General features: G+C 37.9%; 4 protein-coding genes across 12 annotated transcripts; 2 read left to right on the top strand and 2 right to left on the bottom strand.

Moving 5' to 3' along the window:
• The first annotated feature begins 554 nt into the window (after positions 1 to 554).
• On the top strand, positions 555 to 5,506 carry cdip1 (cell death-inducing p53 target 1). Of its 3 annotated transcripts, XM_032586875.1 has the most exons (6): positions 555 to 671; positions 1,851 to 2,002; positions 2,274 to 2,426; positions 2,780 to 2,839; positions 3,208 to 3,484; positions 4,001 to 5,506. In XM_032586875.1, exons 2-6 carry the CDS (start codon positions 1,927 to 1,929, stop codon positions 4,110 to 4,112), a joined length of 678 nt encoding a protein of 225 aa, XP_032442766.1. In that variant the 5' UTR covers positions 555 to 671; positions 1,851 to 1,926; the 3' UTR covers positions 4,113 to 5,506. The 3 variants fall into 3 exon arrangements, with proteins under 3 accessions (XP_032442766.1, XP_032442767.1, XP_032442768.1); XM_032586876.1 differs by lacking the exon at positions 2,780 to 2,839; XM_032586877.1 differs by lacking the exon at positions 555 to 671 and having other exon boundaries at positions 1,909 to 2,025.
• Positions 5,507 to 5,544: 38 nt separating this feature from the next.
• polr3k (polymerase (RNA) III (DNA directed) polypeptide K) lies at positions 5,545 to 7,753 on the bottom strand. The gene is made up of 3 exons (XM_032586882.1): positions 7,543 to 7,753; positions 7,349 to 7,436; positions 5,545 to 5,768 (listed from the first exon to the last, which is right to left on the bottom strand). The coding sequence occupies exons 1-3, from the start codon at positions 7,651 to 7,653 to the stop codon at positions 5,641 to 5,643; spliced, it is 327 nt and encodes a 108-aa protein (XP_032442773.1). The 5' UTR covers positions 7,654 to 7,753; the 3' UTR covers positions 5,545 to 5,640.
• Positions 6,789 to 14,286, top strand: snrnp25 (small nuclear ribonucleoprotein 25). Of its 6 annotated transcripts, none has more exons than XR_004342344.1 (11): positions 6,789 to 6,935; positions 8,064 to 8,273; positions 9,554 to 9,644; positions 9,758 to 9,863; positions 9,942 to 10,016; positions 10,120 to 10,584; positions 12,352 to 12,501; positions 12,592 to 12,723; positions 12,804 to 12,884; positions 13,077 to 13,224; positions 13,371 to 14,286. XR_004342344.1 is itself a non-coding variant. In XM_032586880.1 (6 exons), exons 2-6 carry the CDS (start codon positions 12,360 to 12,362, stop codon positions 13,477 to 13,479), a joined length of 609 nt encoding a protein of 202 aa, XP_032442771.1. In that variant the 5' UTR covers positions 10,196 to 10,584; positions 12,352 to 12,359; the 3' UTR covers positions 13,480 to 14,286. The 6 variants fall into 6 exon arrangements, 3 of the variants coding, with proteins under 3 accessions (XP_032442772.1, XP_032442771.1, XP_032442770.1); XR_004342343.1 differs by lacking the exon at positions 6,789 to 6,935 and adding an exon at positions 7,730 to 7,984 and having other exon boundaries at positions 8,067 to 8,273; XR_004342342.1 differs by lacking the exon at positions 6,789 to 6,935 and adding an exon at positions 7,730 to 7,984.
• mrtfbb (myocardin related transcription factor Bb) lies at positions 14,286 to 27,124 on the bottom strand. 2 transcript variants are annotated; one of them, XM_032586874.1, is made up of 14 exons: positions 26,867 to 27,124; positions 23,340 to 23,405; positions 21,745 to 21,800; positions 21,559 to 21,634; positions 21,157 to 21,318; positions 20,761 to 20,951; positions 19,518 to 19,646; positions 18,449 to 18,696; positions 18,151 to 18,283; positions 17,187 to 18,065; positions 16,522 to 16,629; positions 16,188 to 16,283; positions 16,047 to 16,107; positions 14,286 to 15,954 (listed from the first exon to the last, which is right to left on the bottom strand). In XM_032586874.1, exons 1-14 carry the CDS (start codon positions 26,964 to 26,966, stop codon positions 15,536 to 15,538), a joined length of 2,724 nt encoding a protein of 907 aa, XP_032442765.1. In that variant the 5' UTR covers positions 26,967 to 27,124; the 3' UTR covers positions 14,286 to 15,535. The 2 variants fall into 2 exon arrangements, with proteins under 2 accessions (XP_032442765.1, XP_032442764.1); XM_032586873.1 differs by having other exon boundaries at positions 14,290 to 15,954; positions 17,181 to 18,065; positions 26,867 to 27,123.
• Between the last annotated feature and the right edge of the window lie 783 nt (positions 27,125 to 27,907).

The raw sequence follows: 27,907 nt of genomic DNA, 5'->3' as shown, positions 1-27,907 counted from the left end.
ATTTACAATAGAAAGGAAACTATAATAATAAATGTCAGATAATAAATGTCAAAGTTTTGACGTTAAAAATTGGAAATCTATACAGCATATATTTTTTTTAGACAATTCTTAGAAATTTTACATTTCTCAATTTCATAACGTTTAGCAGTCCATTATAAAATGTACAAATATAAAAGGGACATCTGCACCAAATATTACATACAAAACATTTATCTAATTGGATTTTATAGATACAATTATATATATATTTCTTCATATTTCAGGCAGAGCAGATTTTTTCTTGATTCTTTTCAGTAAATTGTTAATGTCAAGAATTTCGTGATATAACCCAACTTTTTAAACTGGGATGCTTTGGATTAAATTCACCATTTTAAACACTGTTTAATTGCTTCATTTTAGGCTAGAGAACAAATAATAAACTTTTTTCACTACTGTGTTTTCTTTTTTCTAGACCACAGTAAAAACAAATCCTCATATTTTGCAATGGTTTTGAAGAGTGCATGGAAAATACCTTATTTGCCTTTTTTGACAGGGTATCAAAATACGCCAAAACACTGATGTACATCATGATTAATGACGTCAGTGTAAATCCGTCTCAACGGATGTCGAAGCAGCTAACGTGAAACAACTTCAGCTACAACACGGTTCGGTGCTGTTCTTCCTAGAATAAGGTAATGACCCTTCCAACTTGTTCCTATCTCCTTGTATGCAGCGAACGAAGAAAACAATTATCTCTACTTGTTTTCCAAGTCGGTTTTTATTCTCACATCTTTGGCGTTTAGTTTCTATATCCAGAATGGCGACGCTAGCTAGCCTAGTAGCTAACGACAGCTAGCTTTCAACGATTGGGTTCACAGTTAAAACGCAGCGACGTCTTGAAGTTGCCTTAGCGGCTGACCACTAACACGCCCCGTCAGTCCTTCCCCAGTCCTATGAAGGAACCTGAAATAAACATGTTTTTAACCAGACGTTTAGCCTCTGAAAGCGACGTTCCTGTTAGCTAGCACGTATGTTAACTGACAAAGATGTAGCCAGTTTGTTTTGACTAAATTATCCACCTTAATGTTAAATCAATGCGGACTTCCGCTTACATATATTATGTAACTAAGTTATTCATGGTGTTGCAAGTAGCTTTGACACGGATTATCTCCGAGCAGCCTAGATTTTGATTTTACGATACTATTTAGTTTTTTTGTTGTTGTTGAAACTAATAAAAGTCTTGCTAAGTAAAGTATTTCAATTATACAAACATTTATTTTTAATAATATACGCATAGCATTTAGTTACAAAGTTAAAGATAATGGTGTAAACATACTGAAATAGACATAAACAACTTTGTCAAATTGGATTATTTTTATATAGAGTCTGACGTTTGAGGGCAGTTCAACAGCTGTGTTGTTCTCTAACCTTAAGTGTATGAACAGTAGCATATAATCCCTCTGTAATTGTTACTTTATAGCGTGAAATTTGCACTCATGTTAAATATTTAGTTTAACAGTTTTCAATTTGCATGAATTTATCCACAATATTTGTTTTATTTTACATGTAAAAGGCACACAGAACTAGCCAATGACTTGTGACGGAGTTTCTTGCACACATGTACTGCTGCTAACCCCAGACATCACAAACATCAATTTGGAGAAAATGTAGTTTAAGAAATAAATAAAATAAAAGATAAAACCATGAAAATTCTGAATTTACTGAGAGAGATTATTATTTGTGACTACTTCAATTAGATCAACAAATTGTGACAGGCCTACACTTAACCCCTGCATATATTATTTAGCTTGAGAGAGACGAGTACTTTCTGGTGAAACTTGAGATAAAAGATTTCATGTTTTATTCCTCAGCGGTAAACCCGACCCACACAGCTTTGATTGCCGTCAAAGTATCCGAGCCATCTGTGAGCCTAGATCTCCGGCCAGTATGTCCAGTGACCCTCCCCCTCCGTACCCCGGAGGTCCCAGTGCCCCCCTCATTGAGGAAAAGAATGGGCAACCTGGTAATGAATGGAAACTTGCAAGGGTGTGCTGAATGTTGATGAGTATTTTAGTTTAGTTCTATGTGTGAAATAATAAGTTCTAGCGAGTGATCCTTTATTTTGCTCTGTTTTGAATATACACAAAGAATGTTTAAACATTGGTTGTCATATGGTTTTGGTATTAATTTTCAATTCTTTGTAATATGAAATATCTTTCAGTATTTCTCTGATCTGTGTGAAGTATTCACTTGACTTTTGTTGATCAGATCATTATATTTTGTGTATATTTTAGAAACAGTAAGAACTACTCAGCCACAAGGACAGCCCCTACTTCCAGATTATGGCCCTCCCCCTTATGAAGGTCCACAGCCAGGCTTCCTACCGCCACATGTTCCAGGAGAAGGACCCATGCCCATGCCCATGCCAATGCCTCCACCAATGCAAGGTGCCATATTTTGTCCTGAAATATCAATAACTTCTTGTTTCTGTGTTTCTGCTTCTTTTAATCGTTCAGTCTAGCACCAGACTCCCCTGGAAATTCTGTGACTACAGATATTTAGTGTCTCTGAAGTATGTCGGAATCCATTCACGTTTAGCTGTGACTTCAGTTTTATTTTACTGGCACAATCAGTTGTGTAACCACAGCATTTCACACAACTCACAAATTCATCATATTCCTACTTTAAGTTAATTTTTTTGTTTGTTTGTTTGCTTGTTTTTTTTTTTGTGTGTTCTCCATGATCCTTCCAATTTGTTTTTTTATGTTAATACTTTTATTCCTGAATGCAATCTTTGCAGGTATGGCCTACCCACCACCTCCAGGTCACTTTGCTCATCCAATGCCTCCACCAATGCAAGGTGCAGCAGCCTTTCCGCTAATATCAGTAAATACTGATCATCATACCGTCTTTGTGTGTATTTGGGTGAAAAACTGTCAGTGGAGGTGTTTACTTTTATTTGACTCAGCCTTTAAAAAACATCATTGGTTATCCATTTTCCGTTTTTATTTTGACACTCTGTAAAGTTTCTTTGTGTATCCATATTTTTCTGTGTTGGTGTTGTCACTAGCCTCAGTTTTATTTTATTCACACATTAATGTGTAACCACATCATCCAAAAGCATCATCAAATTCTTTCCCTGAATATAATTTCCGTTTCCTCTACAAGGTTAGACCATTCTGTACTTAAAGTTTTTTTTTAACGCTTTAATTGATTCTTTTTCTGCAGGTGGGCCATACCCACTGCCACCAGGTCACTTCGGTCAGCCAGTTCCTGGACAGATGGGTCCGGGTCCCAGTCACTTTGTCCATGTGGGAAGTCACACGGCGACCGTCCTGGCTCCTCCGGGTGCAGCCACCACTGTGACGGTACTGCAGGGCGAAATGTTCCAGACGTCGCCGGTGCAGACCGTGTGTCCGCACTGTCAGCAGGCCATCATCACCCGCATCTCTCATGATGTCGGGCTCATGAACACACTCTTCTGCCTCTTCTGTTTCTTTGTAGGGTAAGTTCAAAGTGTTAACTATTGGATGAAAGAGTTACTACATTGATAACCAGTCTCAGTCATAATTTAAAAGTAAAGTTTAATCTTAAGTAGTAATTTTTGGTCAGTAGAAGATGCACTTTAGACATATTAACAGATCCGACCCTCTAAAATTGCTTAAACTGTTATGGGAAATGTGATCATATTGACAGTGGGGGAAAAAGAGTATCACACAAAATATCACACAAAAACTGAAATCTGTGGGTTTAAAGAGTATCACACAAAATATTTAGTTTGCAAACTTCTCATCTGTTGTGCAGATGTGGAGCATGTTTCCACAATCTTCCATTTGGCTCCTTAAATTTACATCAGAAGCTCTCTTGCTATTTTCTTGGAATCTCTAAAAATGTGGAGACAATTGCTGATTCTTTAATTTTTTTACTGAACTGAAATATCCTCGTCATCATTTCAGTCATGATTAAATTCATCTGCAGGTGTTTGATTTTGTTGTATTTTTTTCTTCTTCTTTGCTCCCAGGTGTGACCTCGGCTGCTGCTTGATTCCCTGTCTGATTGATGACCTCAAGGATGTGACACACACCTGTCCTAACTGTAAGGGCTACATCTACACATACAAGCGCATCTGCTAACCACCGACAGTGTTTCGCCACAGAGCCATGTATGTGCACACACTTAAAACTCTCAGCTCCCCCTGCTGGTAGAGACAGCAGCTTCCACCCCTTGCCCCATTTTTGCATAGTGTTGTCCCCTTCTTATCGTAAATAAAGTTGTCTCATCAACCCACAGGATAATTGCTGTATAGATCTTCCACATTCTTCTAAAATATTTAAACAAGGATTTAAAATGTACAAAACCTCTGAACTTATGAAGGACATTAAAAGAACCAGGAACTAAAAAGCTGCAGTTACACACAGACTGCTGTAAGCCTACAGACATTTTTTATCTTATGCATGTGAAATAAAAGAAAAAAATCAAGTTAGCCTCATTTAGAAAAAACTGTGAAATTGCTTATTTTATTTGAATTCTTATGTTAATGTTACTCAGACTGTGAGTTAGTGCTTCTTTTTTGTCTCATCTTAAAATAACATTTCCCAGCATTTATGTTAACTAACCCAATTTTGTCTGTATATCATATTTTCCTCATGTATATTTTTCTTGTTTCCACTGGTTTAATGATACCCAATTACAAATTTAAACTGCTATTTATATTACATGCTGTATTTATTTTTGTTCAGTCACTAAATGTTCAGTGACTTGCTGCTTTTCTGTTGGCCCTCTGTCCATTTTGTGTCTCGTTTTAATAAACTTAACATTTGCACTTTATTTTAAAATCCACTGCTAACCCTTTTGTTGTGAGAATATAAAGAAAAACATTATTGGGCTTTTAACTGAATGAATCTGACTGTATGTGCACTAATTGAAAACATGTTGAAGGTGGCAGATGTGTTTTTGTCACTGATTTTAAAAAACTGCATGACATCTTAGTAAATGACTTCACGTTGGCAGGATGCACTTCTACAGGTTGCAGATTCAAAATAATCTAAAATAGGACATGTTAAGAAAAATGTTGAGCAAATTCAACAATGGCTCATATTCTTTAAGACTAGGTGCATTGCTCAGATGCATGTTAGATGACATACTTTTAAGCTTTAAGCTTCAATTAAGATTAAAAATATTATTGCAATTCAACTTCCACTGAATTGTCTGCCGCCAGTAAATGATCAGCATACCTTCACTGCATGCCCAATCCTTTGTTCACTAATGCCTAGCAAGAGTTAATTTGCTTGATTTTTACTTTAAAAAAAGTAATTCTGCTGATTAGCTCCCTGACTAAATGTGCAACTGACTTTTTTGTTTTGATTGACAAATCAGTGTAAAACTTTTGAGCTGAAGGATTGAAGCAAAATGTTCTTATTGTGAAAACTGCATTGCTATAATGTCTGTGATAATGTACAACAATGTAAGACAGTTTATTTAACTGTTGTACACAGGTAATATTTTATCAATAAAAGTCATGAAGAAATCTCTTATCTTGAAGATGCATGATGTCTGACAAGTGACTGTTGCATAAATGACATTTATTTTTGGGGAAAGGTAATTTTTCAAAAGACAAAGCGGAATCTGAAAATAAGTTGAACTTTTTGCATTACACAGCCGTCAATCTCTCCATCTATGTCCACACTGTGCGTTGCAGCATTTGTAGAAAGTTGTCATCGGCTCGTCTGCTGATCTGGTCTGGATCTGCATGAAATAAGCCCGGGGATGCTCACACTTTGGACACTTTTCTGTACAGAAACACGGATGAAAATTATCAGCCTAGAATAAGATTTTTAGTCATAAACATCACATTTTCCCTAATTTCCACACGTTAGTCGGCATGACTGATACCCTAAAATACACAACATAAGAGAAAAGAATATAATGTTTTGATTATAGAACCATGTAAATGAAATTTAAACATTCCCCCCAAAAATGCTCCATACTGTATCTTTAATGTAAAGCACCACTTTCATATTCATAGAAAAGATAACTAATCTTTGTTGTGAAAATTTAAGCCCTGCATTTGGATACTCAACTGAGAATCCAGGAGACACGTCGTTGTTGAGTGTCACAAATAAAAGCATAAAACTAAAGATGCTCACTCAATCCTCCTCTCATTCACCCAACTACTGACAGAGCTGGAGGATGATCACCAGGGCAACAGGCTGCTTACTTAATGCAGCTTGTAATTGGGGAAAATATATCAGATAAAATATTTTGTATAGTGACCTCAGTATGAACTGTCATGTTGTATTTCACCTGATTTTATCATCAAACTGTGAAAGACATTGCAGTTTGGTGTCATAGTAGTTAAATGTGTACAGCCATTGTAAACAATGTACAGAAACAAGCAGACACTGTTATCAGTCATAACTTTGCATAAACTTTAGTTCTGAGCACAACAACGCAAGAGTAGAACCTGTATTTACTTAGTGTGGAGACATCAGCACGTACAGGTCATTCCACGGTTGTTGACCAAGTGGTGTTCAAAGTCAATCCTCAAGCAGTGGTATTATACAGTTTTTAGATTGTTTTCCTGGTCCGAAACACTTTAACTAAATGCTTCATTATTATTACCAGACCCATGCATTACTTGACATATAAAAGTTGTGATTCGAGCATTAAAGTAAGAATTTAATGGTTGATTTTCACTGGGTGTAAAAGTAAACCAGCACAGCAATATCTCTTCAGTGAACAAGTGTGAGTCAAAGCAGGTCTGTAAACATGATGGGTGTGAAACACCCATAAGTGTCTAAACGCCACCTTGTCTACTAGTTACAGTGTTTCCCCAACCCTGCTCCTCAAGGTCCACTGCTCTGCATGTTTCAGGTGTTTTTCGCCTGAAACATGCATCTGATTCCACTTGATGGCTGACTAACAGGCTTTTCCTGTACTGCAATCATGTACATCAGGTGTGTTAAAGCAGAGAACCATCTAAAACATGCAGGCAATGTACCTTAAGGATCTGAGTACTTGTTGTTTTGGTAAAATGGCTTTCATCGATTCTGATCATTTCACATGAAACAAGCAGCTGACCGAATGTAAAAAGATAAAACTAATTTCACACAATACAATACAACGATCTAACACTGATTTAACATGGTTGTTTATAGTAATCAAAGAGTAAATTTTAGCTAAAAAAAACCCAACCTTAAGTTGCGTTGTTTTCACCTTGTATTTCAAGTATGAAATATAAGCTTTACATTACTAAAAATAATGATAAAATAATGCACTATAGTCCGTGGTGTTTTTATATATTTGAACGTAATTTTAGTTTCAACATGCAGAACAGACTTGTTTGAGACGATGAGAGACAATAAGTCACCTGCAGTTGAATCCACGTTCTCCCACGCTGCAGCGCCACCAAGGACATCATCCACCTCTTTTAGCTTGGGATACTTTCTGTTATTTACCTGCGAAGGTACAAAGGGGGGGCATTTAACTCGAAGAATGTCGTAACACGAGAAGAAACAGCAACGCCAATTCCCACATAGCGCGGGTTAAAACGTTTTGTGTTACCTTTCTGGTGATGTTGTGTACATATGGACAAGTGTTACAAGCGAATCTCATACATCTTTGTCCTTCTTCGACGATTAAAACATTCCCACATGTGGGGCAAAACAGTAGCATGCTGACAAGACACAAAAGGAGTCAATTTAAAGAGAAATCAAGTCGTTTAGACCATTTGGTGCAACCGGTCTGCTGCTTTTCATAGCGGAAGTGCAACAAATAAAACTAGTCGATAGGAAACACTGAGAAGAAAGTTAAAAACAAACTACACTGAAACTGTATAATCTTTTATGACCTACAGTAACTTTTAGGAAGTTGAATAAAGCAAAATGTAATTTTATTTTGTTTATATACTTTATTTTTATTGAGTGGAACTTTGTGTGACGAGCCTCATTATCCCACCGGATATATATTTTGCGCGTTCCACATCTAGAGAAGACAACTCGCTCTTGTGAGATAATATTTAATTTATTGTTTTCGTTTATGTTCAGATAAAATTAGGCTTGCGCATGTTTGCTGTCTTGATTTAGTAGCTTTTCATGGAGGTGGAACAGAATCTAAGCACTGGAGGTGAGAGGGGGATTGTTCTTCAGGATGAGGAGGTGAAAAAGGAGGAACCAACTGCTGAATCAGAGGAGGAAGATGAAGATGCTCTCCCGCATTCAGAGATCCTGGATATCTTCGAGGAGGGACTGGCTCGACTTGTGCAGGACCCTTTACTCTGTGATTTGCCAATACAGGTTGGCAGTAACTTATTTATTTTTTTATTTGTTGTAGTTGTTTGTTTGAGATTCAACTTCTGTAACTTAAGCCGTTCCGATATATTCTTTTCAGAGAAAGGATGGCTTCTTATGTAAGCCCTTCCAAATCAGTCATACCTCTCATGTGTTTTTCTAATTGTACTGTCTCAAACATGGACAATTCACATGCAAAACGAGCCAGCTGTTTCTTTTCTTTTCTTTTTAATACAAGTTTTTAGTACAATTCAGAACCTTCTTATTTTTTGACTGCAAGATTTTAAATTAGTTAGAACACATTTGGACTCCCCATGTTATTCAAATTTGCATCTAATATAGACTACATTTATTCCTTAAAATTATGATTATGTGAGAGTCAGATTGCTTTCTAATTGCCTTTCAAAGGATTCGAGAAGCTCTTGTATTTCATTAACACTTCAAGACTTGTCCAACCTTTTAGCTGAACAGCGCTGTGTAAAAACACGCCCTCTAACTTCTTCAGTAATAGAAATATAAACTCAAATATTCTTAAAGATTTATTCTTTGACAGTGTGTTTTGCATGAATATTCAACCCAGAGATGAATTTCTGGGTTGAAAAATTATAGATCCTCAATATTTGAAAATCATACAATAGTGATGTAATTGGTAAATATTGTGATGATTATATCAATTGTGATAGATTCACATGTTATATGTTTTCAGCTAATATCTCTTTGGGAAACATTAAATGGTGTTAAATCTGATTCAACTATAGATTCAGCTAAAGAAATGCAACCATACTGTGTTTTTTTGACAGGCTGTGTTTAAAATTTCTTAAAATGAAATTTAGGATGAATTTGTTGCTAAATATATCAGTACTCTCAAAATCAACTCATCTTCATACATATCTATAACAAAAAAACCAAATACTCTGCAGGTGTAAGAAATCATCAAATGACTCATTTTTGCATTTTATTTTTCTTGCAACACCCAAGAAAACAGAACTCACTTTGCGAGCTTGAACGTATTGACAGTCTCATTTTACATATTATTTTTATATAATTTCCTACTTTTAGTTTAGTTATTGCTGACATGGAGCTGCTTGACAACAGTACCCCAGTGGTGTTGTTTTCCTAATTTTGTCCAAAAATGAAGAAGTCAAGTTGATTCTCACTGTTGAAGAACAACCAATTGAAGATTTTCTTAGACCTTAAAAGCATGTCTTTAAACCCTTAGGTCAGAAACGCCTCCATAATTTTTGGTTTTAAATGCTCATTGAAGAAACTGTCTTTATTTTTTTTAGGTGACCCTGGAAGAGGTGAATTCCCAGATTGCCTTGGAATATGGCCAGGCGATGACTGTGAAGGTTTTAAAAGCAGATGGTGAAATAATGCGTCAGTGTTTGTTTAATTTTTGGTGATCTGCGTTTTGCTTTTCACTTCACTTCTTCTGATCTTGTTGTTACTGCAGACAAGTGATAATAATTTGTCTGTCTGGTTGAAAACAGCCATTGTGGTTGTCCAGAATGCTACAGTCCTCGATCTTAAGAAGGCCATTTGCAGATTTATGGAGTTGAAACAGCAGCGAGAAGGCGGCGTGAAACATGTTAGCTGGTAGGAGCATTCACGAACACAAGAAAATAAATTAAGATCTGTTCGTAGCTCTACAACTGTTCCTCTTTTATTTCTCAGGAGATATGTTTGGAGAACCTACCATCTTGTATTTCAAGGCGAGAAACTTGAAGATGACACAATGAGGCTCAAAGAGTGAGTGCTTATCCTTTCACCTTAGTGCTTAGTGCACCTAAATCTTAACATCAAAACTGTCTGAATATTTTTTTTTTTCTGTTTTGGAAATGTTTATCTTTAGTTATGGGATCAGGAACAGAGATGAAGTGACATTTATGAAGAGACTCAGGAAGAAGTGATGCAGCATGTTTGGAGAATAAACACAATTTCCTGCAGTGTCCCAGTTTCTTCTTTAAAATAATTAAAATCTTGTTTTAATCTTTTTTTTGTATAAATGTTTCTTTGTCTTGTATCTGTTAGTTTTAAAATGTGCCTCTGTTGTAACGTACATGTGATTACAATGAATAAGATTTTTGTAGACGTGCTTTGTGAAAATGAAAATGTTTCAGTATTTTTACTTTGTCTGTGCCTACATAAATGTGTCCCGTGCTTCCATCTGAGCCAGACTGCAGCAGTTTGCAAAAATGGGAGTAATAAACACCGCCCAAATGATTTGAATATTTCCTGACAGATGGGAACAATATCCTCTTGTTCAGCTTATATGGATTTTACCTGTGAATGACATAGCAGAAGCAGCAAAAGCAAGGTAATATCAGAGTTTTTCACAGTTGTATTTATTAATTTGTAATACTATGTGACATTTAAAGTGGTGGAATGGGTTTTGTCACGATTTGCTTTTTATGTACTGTGACAAAACTAAGCAGATATCATTAATAGACGTTTTCAGTTTTGAGGATACTGTTTATTTTTATGTACCCATTCAGCTAATTTAAGTGTAATCTTTTTGGTATAATTTTACTGTTGGTGTATTTTGCTGATTTGGTGAAAAACTTTGTTGATCATTGTTGGAGACAACAAAACAGACTTTGGGCAGCTGTAGGTTTTTCATGTGAAAACTTGTTCTAGCATAATTCAGATGGAATAACAGTGAAACAATTTATTCTCTGCATTACGTTACAGCAAGTCTGTCTAAACTTTGAGGGATGAAAAAAGAAACCATAACAGAGTTATCTATTCATTATACACATTTTATGACATCAGTAGTATTTTTGGAAAATTGAGACCTAATGATGAAGCTTTAAAATGGTTTTGCGCCTTTACAGATTTCTTGTTGTTGGTCTTCTGTCACAATTGACTGTTTATGACAATTAAATTTTACTATCGTGCTAATTTGAATAAGTACAAAAAAGTTTAAAATGGTGGTTGCACTAATTAAGGGGAACAAAGCTATCTGAATCAACCAGGACCTATGAGGAAAATGTAACCATCCACCTTTAGACTGTGACTCAACTGTGAGTAATCACAATTAATTTAAAAGCTGAGTTTCATAATGAGCCTCTTCCAGTCCTGATTACTACCAAGCTTGTAATTGAAGTAGGATAAAAGATCTCAAAGTCAACGCATCCCGTCCCAAGCCAGTCTATCAACTAGTAAATGTTACAAAGCTATTTCTACGAATAGAAAAAAACATGTAGCTCTGATGAATCTTCCCAGGAGTGGCTTGACTATTAATATTACTCCAAAACCACACCACCCTTGAATTTGAATGATATGCAATAACCAAATAAGCCAGAAAGTCTACATCTAAATGGCAGAATGCAAGAAAGACTTTTAAGTGGCCCAATGTAAGCCTACAACCACATCTGATTAAGGTCCTGTGGCCTATTTCACCTGAAGACCTTCCAGCTTGGCTCAATTAAAACAAATCTACAAATAAGGGTGGGACAAAAGTCCTCCACGGTGTTGCAAAACAGTCTTATTGCAAATGTTTGATAGCAGTTGTTGCTGCCAAAAGTGGCACTATCAGATACGGCTGAGGGATAATACTGATTTTATTGATAAATCAAATTTTAAGATTTAATTAGAATTTTTCTTTTGAAAAAGTTGGCTTGTTTTTTTTTTCACCTATATGCACTCTTTGGATTTCTGTAGTTCAGAATGGTGTCCGTCTTCCCACAGCCTACTACCGGTATATTGTTTCACAGCTCATGTTTAGTTGAATTCAGATAAACTCCCAGAAGGGATGATCGAAATTAAGTGTTTGGAATTTTAATTAATTATTATGATTTCTTTTTGCAAAAATAAAGTGAGAAAAAAAATCAACTAAAATTGAAAATTAGATTGCTTTAAAAAAAAAACAAAGTAAGATTCTATTGTAATCCATATTATCCAGCCCTACCAGTTATTGGTGTTAGGAAGCTATTATTCATGTAGGGACAGGTTGGTTTGGACAGCTTTATTTCATTTGGATAGATTTACTCATATTTTATATGCAAAACAAAGAAAGCCAAAATGATAGCAAAATCATTGTGTAAACCTATGGCATTGCTCAGCTTGTCTGCAAACTTTTCAGCTGCCGCCATGACCTCTTCACAAAATGAGGTGGAGACAATATCAGAAAAACTGAAAGACATTTCACTGAAAGAGGGACAGCTTGAAGACAGAAAGAAAATCTTGATGGTATTCCAGGAGCTAAGGAATCGGGCTGAATTTGGAGAAACAGGTGACATTAATGGATTCCCAGCAAATAAATCATAAAACGTCATTGACATTATGCAATCTGTGTATATTTATTTGTTTTTTTCCCTATCAGAAGAGTCAGCTGCTACCCAACAAGAGATCAATTCTATTGACAATAAATTGAAAGAACTCAGGATAAAGAAGGCTGAACTGCAAAAGAACTGTAACAATATCGTTGATGCAAAAAATGAGAAAATCAAGAACGGTGAGCACAAATTACTTTTTCGTTTGACCAACAGTGAATTCTTCATGCTAGACGCTTGTCACTGAAGTTCTCTCTTTCAGATATTAAGCACGAGTCCAACCAGCAGCTTGACGCTAGTGCTTCTAAAGTCTTCTTTGTCGAACCTCCTCCTTCTTTTCCCGGTGAGCCACCAAACCACACAAACCTGTATTGTAAGAGGCTGCAAAACGAGGCACTGTGCACAACTGTCGCACCTCAAATTATCTATGTGCAGATTGGAATTTTAGATGACAGAGACTACAATTTTATTCTGAATTTAGTTCTTGTAAAGAGTAAAGGAAAGAGATTTGATTGTGTACACATTCTTCTTTCAGCCCCTGCCGTGATTCTGGATATTGGAAAACTTCCTACACAACCAACGAGGACACAGTGCCCAGAGTGCATGGAGTTTGTCACCACGGAGACTTTCACTTCTGTCAGCAGCGTCACCTGGCTTGTTTGCTTTATGTCAGCTATGATAGGGTATGAACTCTCCCTCCCATTTGGTTTGGCGGTAAAATATTTGCCTAACGACACAGTTACACCTTGTTGTACCTGTTTCTGTTTGCTCAGCCGCTTCCAGGTTTGTTGTTATCAGCTGGTTTTGTTTCTGCTCTCCCATTTTGCAGCTGCGTGGCTGGCTGCTGCCTCCTTCCTTTCTGCATGGACAGGTTCAAGACCACCACGCACAGATGTCCAAAGTGTCGGTCGAAAATCACAATCATCAAAAAGCTCTGAGAGGAGAAGCTGAAGCTGAGAAAAAGCGCTGGACCAGCAACTGCTGGTGTTTTAGTAACTGCTGAGAGGATCTGCTGAAGAGTTTGTTTAGCAACATCATCCTCTATTATGCTGAAAATCCACGCCTAAGGATTTATGCTTGTGAACTTAAAAATTAAATCTTGGCTGAATGGATTTAATGAAGCACATCTCAATAGGTATAGCTGTGACTTGCATGTAAATATGTATTATAATAGATCTATAAAATGTATGAAATCTACCTTTTCAATTTTAAACTACCTGTGAAATTCTACTAATCCTAAAGTAGTTCTTTAGGAGGATTGTGATGCTGTGAGCCTTTTATCACCTCTTCAAAAGGATCGAATCTTGTCTTTGAAAGATCAAAATATTTTAAATAGAAATCTGGTGGACTCTGGCAGGAAACTGAAAATGCACCAAAAAATGAAAGAACCTAGGACTCTGAATGACAAGAGAGATTTTGCAGCGGAAAATGATCTGGAGTCTTTTTTTTTCTGTATTCCCTAACCTTGTGAAACGCTATAGGAGAAGATGCAATGGTGGGTTGTACAAAGTCCTGACAGCAGTACAAAACAAGTGGGGATATGGGAATGTTTCATTCGCTGAACAAATGTGCTCAAATTAAAGTACCGGTAGTTTTTTTTTCTAGAATTAAAAACTATAAATTCTCATGTAAAAAGAAATGAAAATATTTTAAAGCTTTTCATACATCTTTGCCAGGTGCGACATTAAATGTGTCTGGCAATGAATATGCATGTAGGGAGCTGTTCAATAAAGAAGCATAAGAACCGATTTTCCTTAAGCAGACTATTTAATTACTGAAACCTTTAAAGTTTGTGGGGTTTTTTGTTTTGTTTTTTTGCACAAAGGCTGAAAATCCCAAGACATTTTTGTATTTGCCAAAAAAAGGAACTGTAATATTTTTTTTTTTATAAAAAAAAAAAACAACATAAATACATCATACAACATAAACAGAATGATTGTAATGTTTTTGGTATTGAGTTACATCGGTCTTGTGAAATCTTATTCCTCCTTCCAGCATGTAACCCCCTCTTTCTTCTGAAGGTGACAGATTTGGGATTAAGTAGCTGACTTAAAACAAAGAAATATTGTGAGATTTTCTTTAGCATCAAAGGGTTCTTTGTCAAAGACATTCCAGATATCTTCCAGAGAAGTCTGAGAGTCGATACATAGCAAATTAAAATACCACAGAAACGAATGTCTAACATTTCCTCGTCCAACACATCCACACATACCAAATGCTGCCTATAATAGCACACACTGTTGCCAGCAGATGTTACGGGAATCCACTCCTACTTTAATGGAAGAAGCCTATCTCATTATTCTGACAATGACACACCACTGAATGTTTAATAATAAAACTAAATAAAATAAAGCTAGCTAGCTGATAAAAAGTCAGTCTGACCAATTTTAAACCAGCAAATTATGTTAAATGCTGCCCAACAGATGATTCATGTAAGACTCCTTCTTTGAATTGCAGAGTGTATTAATGTGTGCTGACTTACAGGATTGGTGAAGAGATGTTTGCAGAGTATTTTGTAATAAACACTTGAGTTGATGTTGTTCTGGGTTTCTGGCTCTCTGCAAGCCAATCAAACTTTCACTACTTTGGTTAAATATCAGATTTATGCCTCTTGACTTGCATGGAAACCATGATCATGCGGCTTATGTGTTTACAATCTGTTTTGATAGTGATAATCATTCCTAGACAGGGTGGAGTAAACAACACAGCAGCTAAAAGCAATGCGTGTCCATCTGTAACCAGGATTTGTGTAGTTTTCTTTACTCCTAATGTGCGCGGAGACAATTCTTACTGCAATATTCTTTACTGAGGCTTCAGAACACAGAGAAGTTGTGAAAAATATAGAAAAATCAGCTGGATGACTTGAGATGGAAATCTTTTACGTGTCAGTACCATTTTCATTTTTTCCCCACAAAAAAGTTATAGCTTTTAAAGTTCATTAACTTTTGTATTAAAAAAAAAAGGATGAAGTCCACATATTGCCTTTAAAATCATTCAATCCCAGTTCAAGTTCAGTTCATGAGAGTCCAGGAAGTCAGGCACTGATATGTCCAAAGGGTTAATCCCCTCCGAAGGCACAGAAAGGGTGAGATCGAGCCAATCCATGCTGTCCACAGAAGTGCTTTGCAGGTTCACACCAGAAGGTGGCAGGTTTTCACTGAAGTTCATCTCCATCTCAACCAAAGGTGAGCTTAACTCCTCCATCAGCTTCAGTCTTTGAGCCTCTGTGTCCCCCAGAAGGGTTTCCAGGTTGTTTCCTGTCGAGCCGAGCGGCGCTCCAGGCAGCTGGGCCACCTGCACCAAAGGTGGAGGACGGGTCAGAGCCGTGTTGATGGGAAGGGTGGTAACACTAGCTGTCACAGGGAGAGGCTTTTCCATGCTGGGAGGATCCTGTCTGATGAGAGGGGAGATCTCTGAAAAAACAAGAGAACGACACAGTGAGAGGAAATCCTCACTTATCTTCCCAGTTAAACTAGTCCAAAAATGTGGCTAAAGCATCACTCACCTCCACTTTCAATCAACACATCAAACAGGTCATCCATCTCCTGGCTCGCTGCAGTGGGACACTTTAAAGAAATAGAGTTATTTAATATAGGAATGATTTTTAATAACAGTTTTAAGCGATGAACTTGCATTTGATTTGCACCTGAGCAGCTGTTAACATGCTGCGTGTCTGTTTTACTGCATCCTCATAGCGAGGTGGGTCTTTAGTCTTTGATGCCTGGTTTGTGAAGGTTGTTTGCTGCAAAATAACAGCAGATAAGAAAACAGCTATTTAACAGGAACAGTAGATAAAAAAAGCAACAAAACAACTATTGAACAGGATTGTGGTGCAAAAGGAAACCTGCCGTCTTTCTACATGTTGAATATCAAAACCCCACATTAAGTGCTAGTAAAGCTATACAAATAAATCCATAAACACCTGTAAAACAATAACTTGCATTAGGAAACACCACAAAAACTCAGGGAATATATTTCACCTTTCCTATGAGTACTTCTGGGGGAGCTTGCTGAGAGGTAGGACTATTGCATCCAGACACCAGGAATGCATCAAGTACATTTTGCCCCTCGACATCCATTCCCCACGTCTGTAGAAAACATTAAATAGCCTAGCATTAATGTACAGATATAAATAGTGTCTGAAAAGTGAATTATAAACAAGTTACTATTGTCTATGTGGCAGAAACAGACATTAGTAACCTTTAGCTTAGGTGAAAAAAAATTTAAAAAAAGATTTGGACTACCTTTGTAGAACTTTTTTCACCTAAAAAAATTGTCACTTTACTTGTGAAACTGCTGAGTTCAATCCACACCGACATGCTGGTCTCATATTTTCCAACTCATTTGATTTTTGTAGCCAAAATGATTACAGTGGTCTATTAAAGCTGATTGCAGCTGTAAGCACAAGGAAGCTGCATTTTCCACTGCAGCACACAAATGACTGGTAACTTAACCTGTGGTTTAACTGGCAGCACAGACTAAAAACATGCCTCTATATTTATGCAGCCTGACGTGTGAATTGTTGGCACTAGCTGGAACATGTTTCAAACCCACAAAGCACTGCAAAGTGTGATGACAAAGACTAAGAAGACCAAGGAAGACAGAACAAGACAGACTGAACCCAGCAGAGTGTACGTACTTTCACCTTTGCCAGATGCGGGGTTTGAGTGAGGCATTGCTGTAGTTCTCCTGGTTTCTGTGGCTCAAGTCCAGAGGCCGGGATGCGGCCTGGAGCTGTGCTCTTAACAGTAGTGTGTAATTTAACGCCTTTGGCAGGGAGCTCGACGGTGACTGCTGAGCCAGGAGAGGATGTGGGCAGGAGGACCTGGGCAGGCTGCGGGTTTTCACTGTTTGTGTTGGTCCGCTGACCGATGGCAAACTGATCTGGGCTGGTTACGTGGCTGTGATCTGAAGATTCCTCCTGCTTGATCTGCACATGCAGACCAGGTGAGCTGCAGGACACCGAGCAGTTTGACAGATTCCTGTTTTCCTCTTTTATCTGGATCGGCAACGACGAGTTAGGATGAGGTGGAGAGTCACTCTGCTGGCTTCTTTTCTCCACCTCCAGTTGCATCTTTAGCTCCTCAACTAGCTTCTGCTCCTGCTCCAGCTTCCTCATTAGCTCCTCTATCTGACGCTCCTTCTCATGCAGCCGTTTGTCTTTTTCAGAGTCCTTCTCAGTGAACGTTGCATCTGTGGGGCCCTCTTCATATGGCGGTCCTTTTAAGGGGCTTGTGCAAAGCGCAGCATTAGACAAACTCTCTGAAACTGACTTTGCATGAATGTCTTTCATATTACTATCTTCAATTCCCAATTTGGAAACTTTGGAAGCAATGAGGGAAACAGGCGGTGTCAAATGAATGTTTTCAGCCTGTGAGTTTGCTGCAGAGGCCCCTGACTCCATGGCAGCAATACGCTGGCTCTTAGTGCTCTCGTGATGCAGCTTGAGTCTCTCTATTAGATCTGTCTTAGTCCCAGAAACAGGCAGTGATCTGAGTTTCAGCTCCATTTTCAGCTCGGCAACCTGTAAATTAAGAATACGGTTCATCTTTTAGATGCTGAATGCTTTCTCTGGCGTGTATGGGACTGACAGAGCCAGGCGGTGTCACCTTCATCTCATCGATATTAGCTGGTAACTGATCCGATTTCGTGCTGGCATGGTGGAACTGCACAGGAGTCGATGGCGAGCTTCCTCTGAGCACAAGAGCCGAGCAGCTGGTCTGCATCTCAGCCGTGGATATGCTGCACCAAAATGGGAAATAAAGGGAGTGGGAAAGAAAGAGAGACACCATTTTTCAGTTGTCTCTCTGTGGAAAACTGCATGCAGAATGTGATGAGACAAAGATCGGCTGTGGTCAAGTGTGACAGATGACTCTGTAAAGAATGAACTGCTGAGTGGCGCCATACTTCAGCGTGACAGGTACAATGGTCTGGCAGTTGTACTTCTGCTGCTGCTGGGTTAGGATCTGGAGCTGGAGGAACTGCTGCTGCTGCTGCAGGAGACGGGCGTAAGAGGAGTCCATTGGCACGTCACTGACCTCCTGCTTCTGGTCAGGGGGGATGTACTGATGATATTTGAGTTTTTTCACCCGTGGCTTGGGCTCTTTGTTCTTTTTGCTGCGGCTTTTGTCCGTGGCTAGCTTCGCCAAAGTTTGCTGCAGAATGTAACGCACAAAAACAGGTCAAACAAAGCTGCAGAACACCATGCGGATGGATATTTAATCTCTGTGAGTGATCTTAGTCCAATTCAGGAGGAATGGAGTTTGTTGTGGCCATAGCAAAGTTAGACTGAATACTGTTTCTTTTATAGCTTTTAGTGTTAAGATAGAGGAATGCTCTGACGTCTCAAGACAGGATGAGAAAACAGGTAGTAAAAAGATGACATATTGTTTTAACACTGTCTCTGAAATTATATGAAAATGTCCTGGCTTGCCTGCAAGTTTTGTTGAAGACAAGAAACCAGATACTTTGCGTGAACTAAGCCAGCATGCAGCCTTCAATTTATCAAATTTACTCCCCTTTCATTTCCTAAGGAAGTCAGTTCTTCTTGGAGATCACAGTATAACAGAATTTAGATAAGTGCACGCTTTTCGCATCGCTCCTTTTGAGTTTTAGCTTTGATTTTACAATTTCATTGAGAAAGACCAGCCTGTAGTTGTCAGATTTAGACAACAATAGAACTAAAACATGTTAAATGTGTTGCTCTCTGACCTGCGTTTGACTTGACGGCTGATTTTTTATCCGCCCCTAAACTGCTGTGATTCTCAGTAAGATAAAAATCCAAGCTCTAACATTATCCGTCATTACATTTCCAAAGGAAACAAGGAAAAAAAACAACAACAGACACAGGCAGTTAATCAAAGAAACACATGACTCTATACCAGAGGTCAGTGACATAACAGCTATTTTTGAACTAGATAAAAACCAATTTCAAAACATAATTGTTTTTACAGGAAACATGAGAAAGTTGGCTTACTTTCACAAGAACGTGACCTGGCGAAATGCCTTGAACGACAGCGGTGTTAGGCTGGTGAGCTTCCAGGCTGCTCAGTTTCTCTGACGTGGAGACATCCGATGCTGACTGAGAGCAGCCTGGTGGAGAGAGCTGAGGAAAACCAGAGGCAGAGATCAGGAATTAGATGAGCTGCAACATCTGCTAACTATCCAGAATAACCAAACCAAGCTTGATGAACACTCCAAAAGCAAAAACATGCGCCACTTGTCCAAATAGTAGTTAAAGTCTGATTAAAGTTGCATTTTCTTTTTCTCATCTGCAGGGTTTTTTTTTGTTTTCTTTTTGAAAGTATTTATATCCCTTTAACATTTTCACATTTTGGCATGTTACGCAGCACAAACAAAATCTTACCAAGTTCTTTTGGTCTAGATAGAAAAAGGGGCTTGTTTTAAATAAATAATTCCTTAATATTTATGAAAAAGTATTACTATTACTAAACACCCCAGATTACTAAAAGTAGTACTATTTGTAAGTTAAATAATCTGCCAGTAGAACTATACATTTTTTCCATATAATGTTATGTTAAAATGTATTGTTCCACTGGCACATTGTCACTCGTAACTAGTATTTTTTTCTTCATTATTAAGGAATTATTGACTTCAAGCAATTAGTCTTGTTTTATTTCAGATGTACTAAAACATTTTTCTTTGATTTTGTGCTTTTGCAGAGTACTTTATCTTTTGTGAAATTTATGTGATAGACCTTTACAAAGTAGCACATCATTGTGAAGTGGAAGGTTAAAAATGTATTAAAAATCTGAAAATGTGACATGTATTTGGATTCAGTCCCCTAGTCATCACTTTTTTTAAAACTGCGTTTTATTGGAGCTTCAGCTGCAGTTGTCACCTTGGACTGCTTCCTGTTCCTGTTGAAGAAAAGCATTCCTACGTCATGATGCCTGACACCTTCTATTGTTGAGCCACACAATGTTAGTTTTACATCACAAATTGTGCATGCAGGTCAAAGTTAAAATTTTTCTCCTCTGATCAGATTCTTACATGTTATGTTGGGGCAAATATGAAATCCTAAAAGAATACACTGGTGTTTGTTGAGAAAATGTAAAAAAAATAATAAAAATCCAGAGTCTGCTTGGAAACACTTTTGCCACTGCTTTGTTGAAAGAATTGTAAATTATGCTGATTTGTCCACTAGTTGTGACATGGCAACAATTTGTTTGATCACAGAGTTGAGGATATTTTTGTACCTGTGGAGGAGGGCTGAAGTCAGAGGAAGCATAAGAGACCTCAGTTTCCCTCGACTCCCGTGGGGAGGGTAAAGTTTGGGAAGGAGATAGCTGACTGTTGGCCTGCTGTGGTGATAAAGCATCACTGCTGTCCTCATCAAAGCTGTAAACATCTGGAACATGTGGTGTGTCTGAGTAATCCGCCTCACAATCTGTATGATCAGCACAGAGGTTTAAGAAATAAAGCCACTTAAAGACACAGTTGTAGAGTTGCAGCATTTATATAGACAGTTAGATAAATATGGAGCTTTTTAAGCTTGGACCACAGAGGTGGATGAAAGTCTGTCTGATAACACAATCCTGACTTAAGTTTATGTTTCGGTTGTCACTGTGTGAGTAATGCTAATGATCACTTACTGTTTATGACTTCTTCGACTCCAGAGTCGACAGGCAGGATCTTTTTCTCCACCAGCTCCATGGGTCCAGGTCGCTGGGCGATTTTCTCGTTGAGGTCATTGGCCAGTCTGGCCCTCTTCAGTCTCAGCTGCGTCGCCTGCAGGGAGGGCTCTGCCTGCGTTTCTGATGAACAAAAAGAGGATGTTCACCTACGATCCGGCCTACGATCAGTCGGTCTGATTTGTCACTGTGACTCAGAAGAGGCTCAGCTGGATCTCTCACACGCTCAGTTTACAGCAAAAACATTCGGATGGTCGCAGGATTGTTGAACAAGCAGTAATAAATGCAGACAGATGAATAAGAGCCCTACTCATTCTGCTTATCCAAACACCATCACCCAGAAACAACACGGAAAGGGATTACCTTCTAGGATGTGCATACGGACCAATTCGGAGCGATCCGGTCTGCTGCTCAGTTTATGCTTTAGAAAAGTCCCAGTCTGGTTGAAAAAAAAGAAAAAATGTGTCTACTTAAATATTTTTTAAACATCGTTAAAGTCACAGATGAACAAATTTAAACGGTGGAGTTAAATACACATTAGAGACCTACCCTGGCTCGCTGTAGGCTGTGAATCTGTTTGTGGAAGGCAGCTGGGCTTTTCAGAGCTGGAAAAATAATAAGAATACATAAAACTATTTACGTCCTTTTGATTGTAACTGAAAAGGCATTTGCTTTGTTAGCTAGCAAGCCCCAAAGGGCTGCATATGTTCCTTTTGGGAGAAAACAGACTTCTTGTTTTTAGGGTTTAAACTTGCTCCGACTGAGAGTAGAAACTCAGTATTTTTTAATGCGGATGATAAAGTTTATGATAAAGTTTGCTGATTTTAAAGAGCTCTTTCATAATCCCTTTCCTGGCATCTTTACAGTTATGTTTTTGTCTTTTCTGCTCTTTGCGAATGTGGCCTCAGTAAGGAAGAGCTCATGGGAGTAAAACAGGAAGCACCAGCTTTACTGACTCAAACAAAGAGATTACTCTGAGCAGGGAGTTTTACTCTTTGATCACTCTGAATAAACTCATCCTCCTTCAGAGAAGGACTGTGTCACTGACCAGTCACCTCTGATATGACCGCCATTGTTTGCTTTAATGGCAAAACATTAAAGCAAACAAGGGATGCTCCAAGGAGTGTGTCATACACACACAGTAAAACATTCCTGCTTATTGCTCTGATTTCCATTCTTCATAAGAGGTTATGAAGAACCTTTTTAAATGTAGAGCCAGAGGAGATTGCATTTGATTGCATTTCATTAAAGTATATTAAAATGCAAAAACATAAAAATAAAAATCAGTCTTAATTAAATCAATCAGCCCTACTCGGAGTTGAAACTAGATATTTACATAAACTGTAAATAAATTCTTCCACCATATTTTTTGTGTCTTTGTATTGTCTGAGTTCCCATGGTGAAGACATTTTGAGAGGCCTTGACATACAGTAGCTATCCATCCATCCATTATCATACACGCTTATCCATAGTGGGGTCATAAGGGGTTACTGGTGCCAGCGGTCCAGAAGTAACTAAATGTGTAAAAAGGTTGGATGTGGGGTGTTTGTATCCACTACACGTAGTTATGTCTAAGAAGAGGGAAATAACCCCTGCAGGAGGTCCATTTTCTAATTGATGTGGGTTTGTGGTGTCAGAGAGGAGGAGGCAAAGGTCCTCCAAACAGAGCAGGACACCAAGACAATGAAACGTCCATAATTCTGCCTTAAAGCTCCAAATATCAGGTGCTTCACTGTCTCAGCATCTGAGATAGATGAACAGATTCTGTTAAAGAATAATCTGTCCTTTCAGGGTCAGATATCAGTAAGTCTTATGAGTACAGTGATAACTTGTCACATTTCATATGGGATATGCAGATATGTGCTGTTCAGTCACTCAGTTGTATTTTTCTATTGCAAGTTTTTGGTTATAAAAGAGTATAATGTGCAAATGACTTTACTGGTTGCCTCATTTAATAAATTCCTGTTCTGTAGGCAAGATAAGATCATTTTTGGGATTTCTTGGAAATAAATAGCAAACATTGTCATGTCAGAATCTGGAATAGCTCTTTAAATTTTGGATACATTTTGTTCTTCTGTCAATGCCGGGCAATAAAACTAACTCACCAGGAGCAGATAAGGGGTAGCATTATGAAAACTACTCACGCGGCATGATGCCTTGCTCCACTAGCTGCTCCCGAGTTCTCCTCTGCTGCAGACAGTGCTGAAGGACTGCAGAAGAATGCAGAGGTTAAACATTTACCATTTAGAAACAACTCATCTGACTCATCTCACAACCATCTGTGAAACCTGGAGGACTTTAAATAAAGCAGAAATGGTTATTATTTCTCCATCACTTTGCTTCCCTAAAAGCCAAACACCAAACTAAGCTCATAACCACAGATATTCTGTTCAGTTCCTGTATGGTCTGAGTTACGGGGGGTATCACGGTTAGCTTCACATTTGCTTGGAGCTCTCTTAAATAAAGCCAATGTTTGAGTGAGTTCTGCAAATGTGATAAAGACTCAATTAAAATAATTAAAACGGGGAATAACATTCTGTTCTCCCTGTTTCCCTGATTCAAGATTTGAGAAGAAGTCTGGTTTGTTGAGCAATTTTCTTGACTCTTAGATTGAAGCTCTACATGAAGTTTCTGGATGCATCTTCTGGGTTGTACAAAAATGTAAACAGTAGTAGTTTAAACATTTACAAACAAGAAAGCGTGGACTTGTTTTTCCAGCGGAGCAACACACAAGAAGGAAAAAAAAAAGTTTGCTGAGAAGGTTAGGGGGTGACGGTGACGCATGAGGCCATGGCCCTTATCGTCATCGCTGTAGTGAAGCGAACCCAGCTTAGCCGGATTTGCTCAGTGGCCTGGGAGAAACAGTTCCCCCTCACACACAAATACACACAACACGGACCTACTCAACTCCCCTGGGAAAGACGCCGGGTCCGAACAGGACTCTGTGACTCACTCAAGCAAAAATAAACGGGGCAGCTGTGAGAACAAGGCCTGGGAACCATGACATTTTTTGGGGTAGTTAAGGGGGTGGGATCGCTGGTTTACTGTAGAGTCAAGGGGGATGTTCGCCGACTTCGACTTTTGGGCAAGGGAACACAAAGTGACAAGAACTGAGGCAAAGGATGGAAGGCCGTGCGCACTCTTCCAGCAGGACATCATCTCCAGAAGAGAGAACAAACTGTGCCTTCTCTGACTGTTGTGTTTTCTATTACCAACCCAGGCCAATGGGGGTTTGAATCCAGGAGATTCAAACAGAAACAACAACAGTTTCTCTCAATATTTGTGACTCAAAAGGAACGCCACAGGCAGTCAATTTTATTACTGTACACAATTGCATATCAATAGCATGAAAAGCTGCCTGCAAGCACCATGGGAGAGCACTGGCTTTAATTTGAGCATCACCATGAGGGTACGACTCCTGCCCGGGGTCCTCCTCATTGTGTCATCTTGTGTTGAGCATGAACCCTGGCTAACCTTTCCATGATGCAAACTGGCTCCTGCTCACCAGTAAAGCAAAAACAGAGGTTATAAAGAAACACAGAGAGGGGGCTCTGCTGAAATCCCTGTCTGATGATGTAATCTCTAATCTCAGACTTGTGTTGTTCTCAGCAAATCACTCCTGGAGTTCTCCCATCAGTCTCTTTTTAAATTGACCCCACCTCCACATCCGCTTTTTCTGAAACTGCACAAACAAAAATAAAAACTCATTGTCTGAAATGGTGGATTTCAGTTTAAGAACAAGTTGACACTAATTTATGACAACTTTGCTGTTGTAAATACAAAGGAATTACATTATTTTAGCAAAGATTCTGGGATTTATAATCACAAATCCTTAATCAACAGCTACAAAAATTATATTAAGGATTTTATTCCACTTCAGAGGTTATTGTGTTTAATAACCTGTGAAGAGATTAGTACTGAGAGATTAGTATTTTTTTTGAACATATACTGTCCATTATGCGGGACAAAATATGCTTAGAACTTGAAATATGTATGTAAAAAATTAATAATACTTTGTATTAAGTAAAAAAAGCACAAAAGTCATCTTGTTACAACAACAAGGCGACTTTTAAAAGTACCAGTGACACATGATAAAGGAAAGTAATGAAAAGTTGGAATACAAACAACAATTAATAATGTTCCAGTTATTATTAATTAAAGGGGACTCAAAACAAATGGGGTTAGCCCTGATTTAAAGGAACTCAGTGGTTCAGCATTTTTCTCCAGTCATAAATTCAACACTTCATCATTTATATGTATATTTTTTCCTTAGTTGTTAATTCATTGTTAAAAATATTTAGCTGTGAGATTATTGTTTATTGACCTGGTTAGATATGATCTAAGGCTCATTAGCCCTTCCTCTGTGATTTATACTAAATATGAACAAAAAATACAAAAGAGCAATGTGTTACTTATAATAGGAAAGGTTAATTTTAGCTAATTACTTTTGTACATTTTATTCAATGTCAGCATAGAAAAGTTTTTTTAGTCACTTTAGAGGAAGGGGTAGGCAGAGAAATGACACAAAGTGCCTCATTGTACCAAAATAGCTACACACTTTTACTCTGTAAAAGTTGTATATTTTTGCACAAATATGTAAATATATGAATTATATTAATTTTGATTATTTAATTTTCACAAACAAACCAAAAATCTTGAAAGTTTACATTTATAATATACCTTTTTTATGTGGTAGAACATTTTCCATTATAAAATGTTTTTTAGGATGGAAGGAGTGACAGAGCTCTGCATTAAAGTTCCATGAAGTTCCTTATTTGCAAGTACACCACAAAATCTCACACAAACAAAAACTGCGTTTGCATGGCTGTCCATTGTAACCATGATGCAATGCAGAGTTGAAATACATAGTAACATTTATTTTACGGTACTCTCCATAAATTATCATAACTAGTCTTACCCTGCATTTTAGGTTTTAACATCAGCTAAATGAAATGAGGATGTAGCTGTTTAGTTCTTGTTTTTATCCTTCTAACTTAATAATACATCATTTAGTTCAGTTCAATGTAATTTCAATGGAAACTAAGGAAACGTTCATGGCTGTGATAAAACACAATAGGTTAGCTTTAGGTTAGCTTTAGTTTGTGATAATGCAGTCTGCAAAAAAAGCTTCATGTTGACATGATATGAAGACAAGGCTGCTCTCACAGAAATAGAAAATATTGTATGATAACTAAATTAGAAAGTACAAATCTTCCTCCTGTCTTTTTAGGGAAAGAAATGTTGCTATTCAGCGTGTCACAATAGTGAAATTCATCTCAGTATGGGGTTGAAAAGCTACTGATAGTACGTTTACTTTACAAGTGTTTAAATGGGATAAAAATGTTGAATAGATCACATCGGCAACACGTCTGCTCTGTTTTGTTCTGTTGCTCCAGGCTGAATTTTAAGCATGGTCAACAGCCAACAAGGAAGATTAGAAATATGCAAATAATGAGCAGAATCTTGATCTTCTACATATCTGCGCTTCCTTTGTAAGTAGAACACAGTGTGCATGTACTTGTGACATTTGTCTTTTCTGTGTTGGCACAACAACTTTAACACAAGGAATACCTGAAAATAACATCCCGCCTAACAACAATAACAACAACAACAATGACAAAATAAATAAAGAAATAAAATATAAGCACATGACATAAGGAAGAAAACACACCTGATTTGAATTTCCCCCGGCAAATGGAGGGGCTCTCCACATCCAGGCAAGCCATGGAGGACAGTTCTGGTTTGATTGGTGGCCAGCTCTGGAGTCCCATGGAGCGATGAGACCAGAGCAGATCCAGCAGTAGTTACGGCGAAGGAGAGAAGACAACGCTCCGAGAGAACAACATGTGGTTCGTTGACTCTCCTGTCTCTCTGCTGGCCTCAGCGGGGAAAGTTTGTGTCTGTGTGTGTAAACGTGCATGAGCGAAGAGTCAACGTCAGGAGGAGGGAACACAGGACTGCATGAATTAACCCTTACTTGGTCAGGTTGGTTTATCCTCACTGAGCTTCTACAGGGAAAGCAAAGCAACTTTTAATCATTTATGGGATGAGGTAATGATTGCTGTTTCAGGAAGTTCTCTTTGCAGGGGACAAAAACAGTTTATGGATGACTAACAGAAACTGGAATATTTCTTGAAACTTGTTTAACTTGAAAAACCACATGGCCCTTAGGGAGAGAAGAACATTCAAGTTTATTCCTCATTTGTTTTTATTTTGTGTCTGGGGAGCCAGACTTGTTCTAATCTTTGAGACTGGACTTGAAATATTATCTTTGGGATTTTTTTAACCATTACCTTATTTTCAGTTCATTAAATTACAATTTCTATATGAAGGTATTTTATTCTAATGCACCTGCAGTGCCAATTAGAGTATGTTGGTTGGCTCCCTCAGGAAAGATGTTTAAAAAGCCCTAATCTCTTTTAGGGCTTTTTAAATATCTTTACTAAGGGATGTCTCTCTCTTCTCGCTTGAAGAGAGAGACATCCAACCCTTGAAAATGTTTAGTGCAAGAAAACAAACCAAATGCATTTTTAAAACAGAATCATACCAGTCTGTAGTTATCGTTACTATAACAACTGCTAAAAATAAATACCTAAATTTCTAATTCAGTTTTGAATTGATTAGTTTGTACAAATGTTTTAGGTTTTTAAATCCATGCAATTCTTTTTCACTGTGGTATAAATAACGACATTGCGGAAAGGTGAATGTTTTT

The sequence above is a fragment of the Xiphophorus hellerii genome, chromosome 16, assembly GCF_003331165.1.
Source record: "Xiphophorus hellerii strain 12219 chromosome 16, Xiphophorus_hellerii-4.1, whole genome shotgun sequence".
Taxonomy (NCBI): domain Eukaryota; kingdom Metazoa; phylum Chordata; class Actinopteri; order Cyprinodontiformes; family Poeciliidae; genus Xiphophorus; species Xiphophorus hellerii.
The sequence above is the reverse complement of the archived record's forward strand: the minus strand, read 5'-3'. Positions and strand labels throughout refer to the sequence as shown.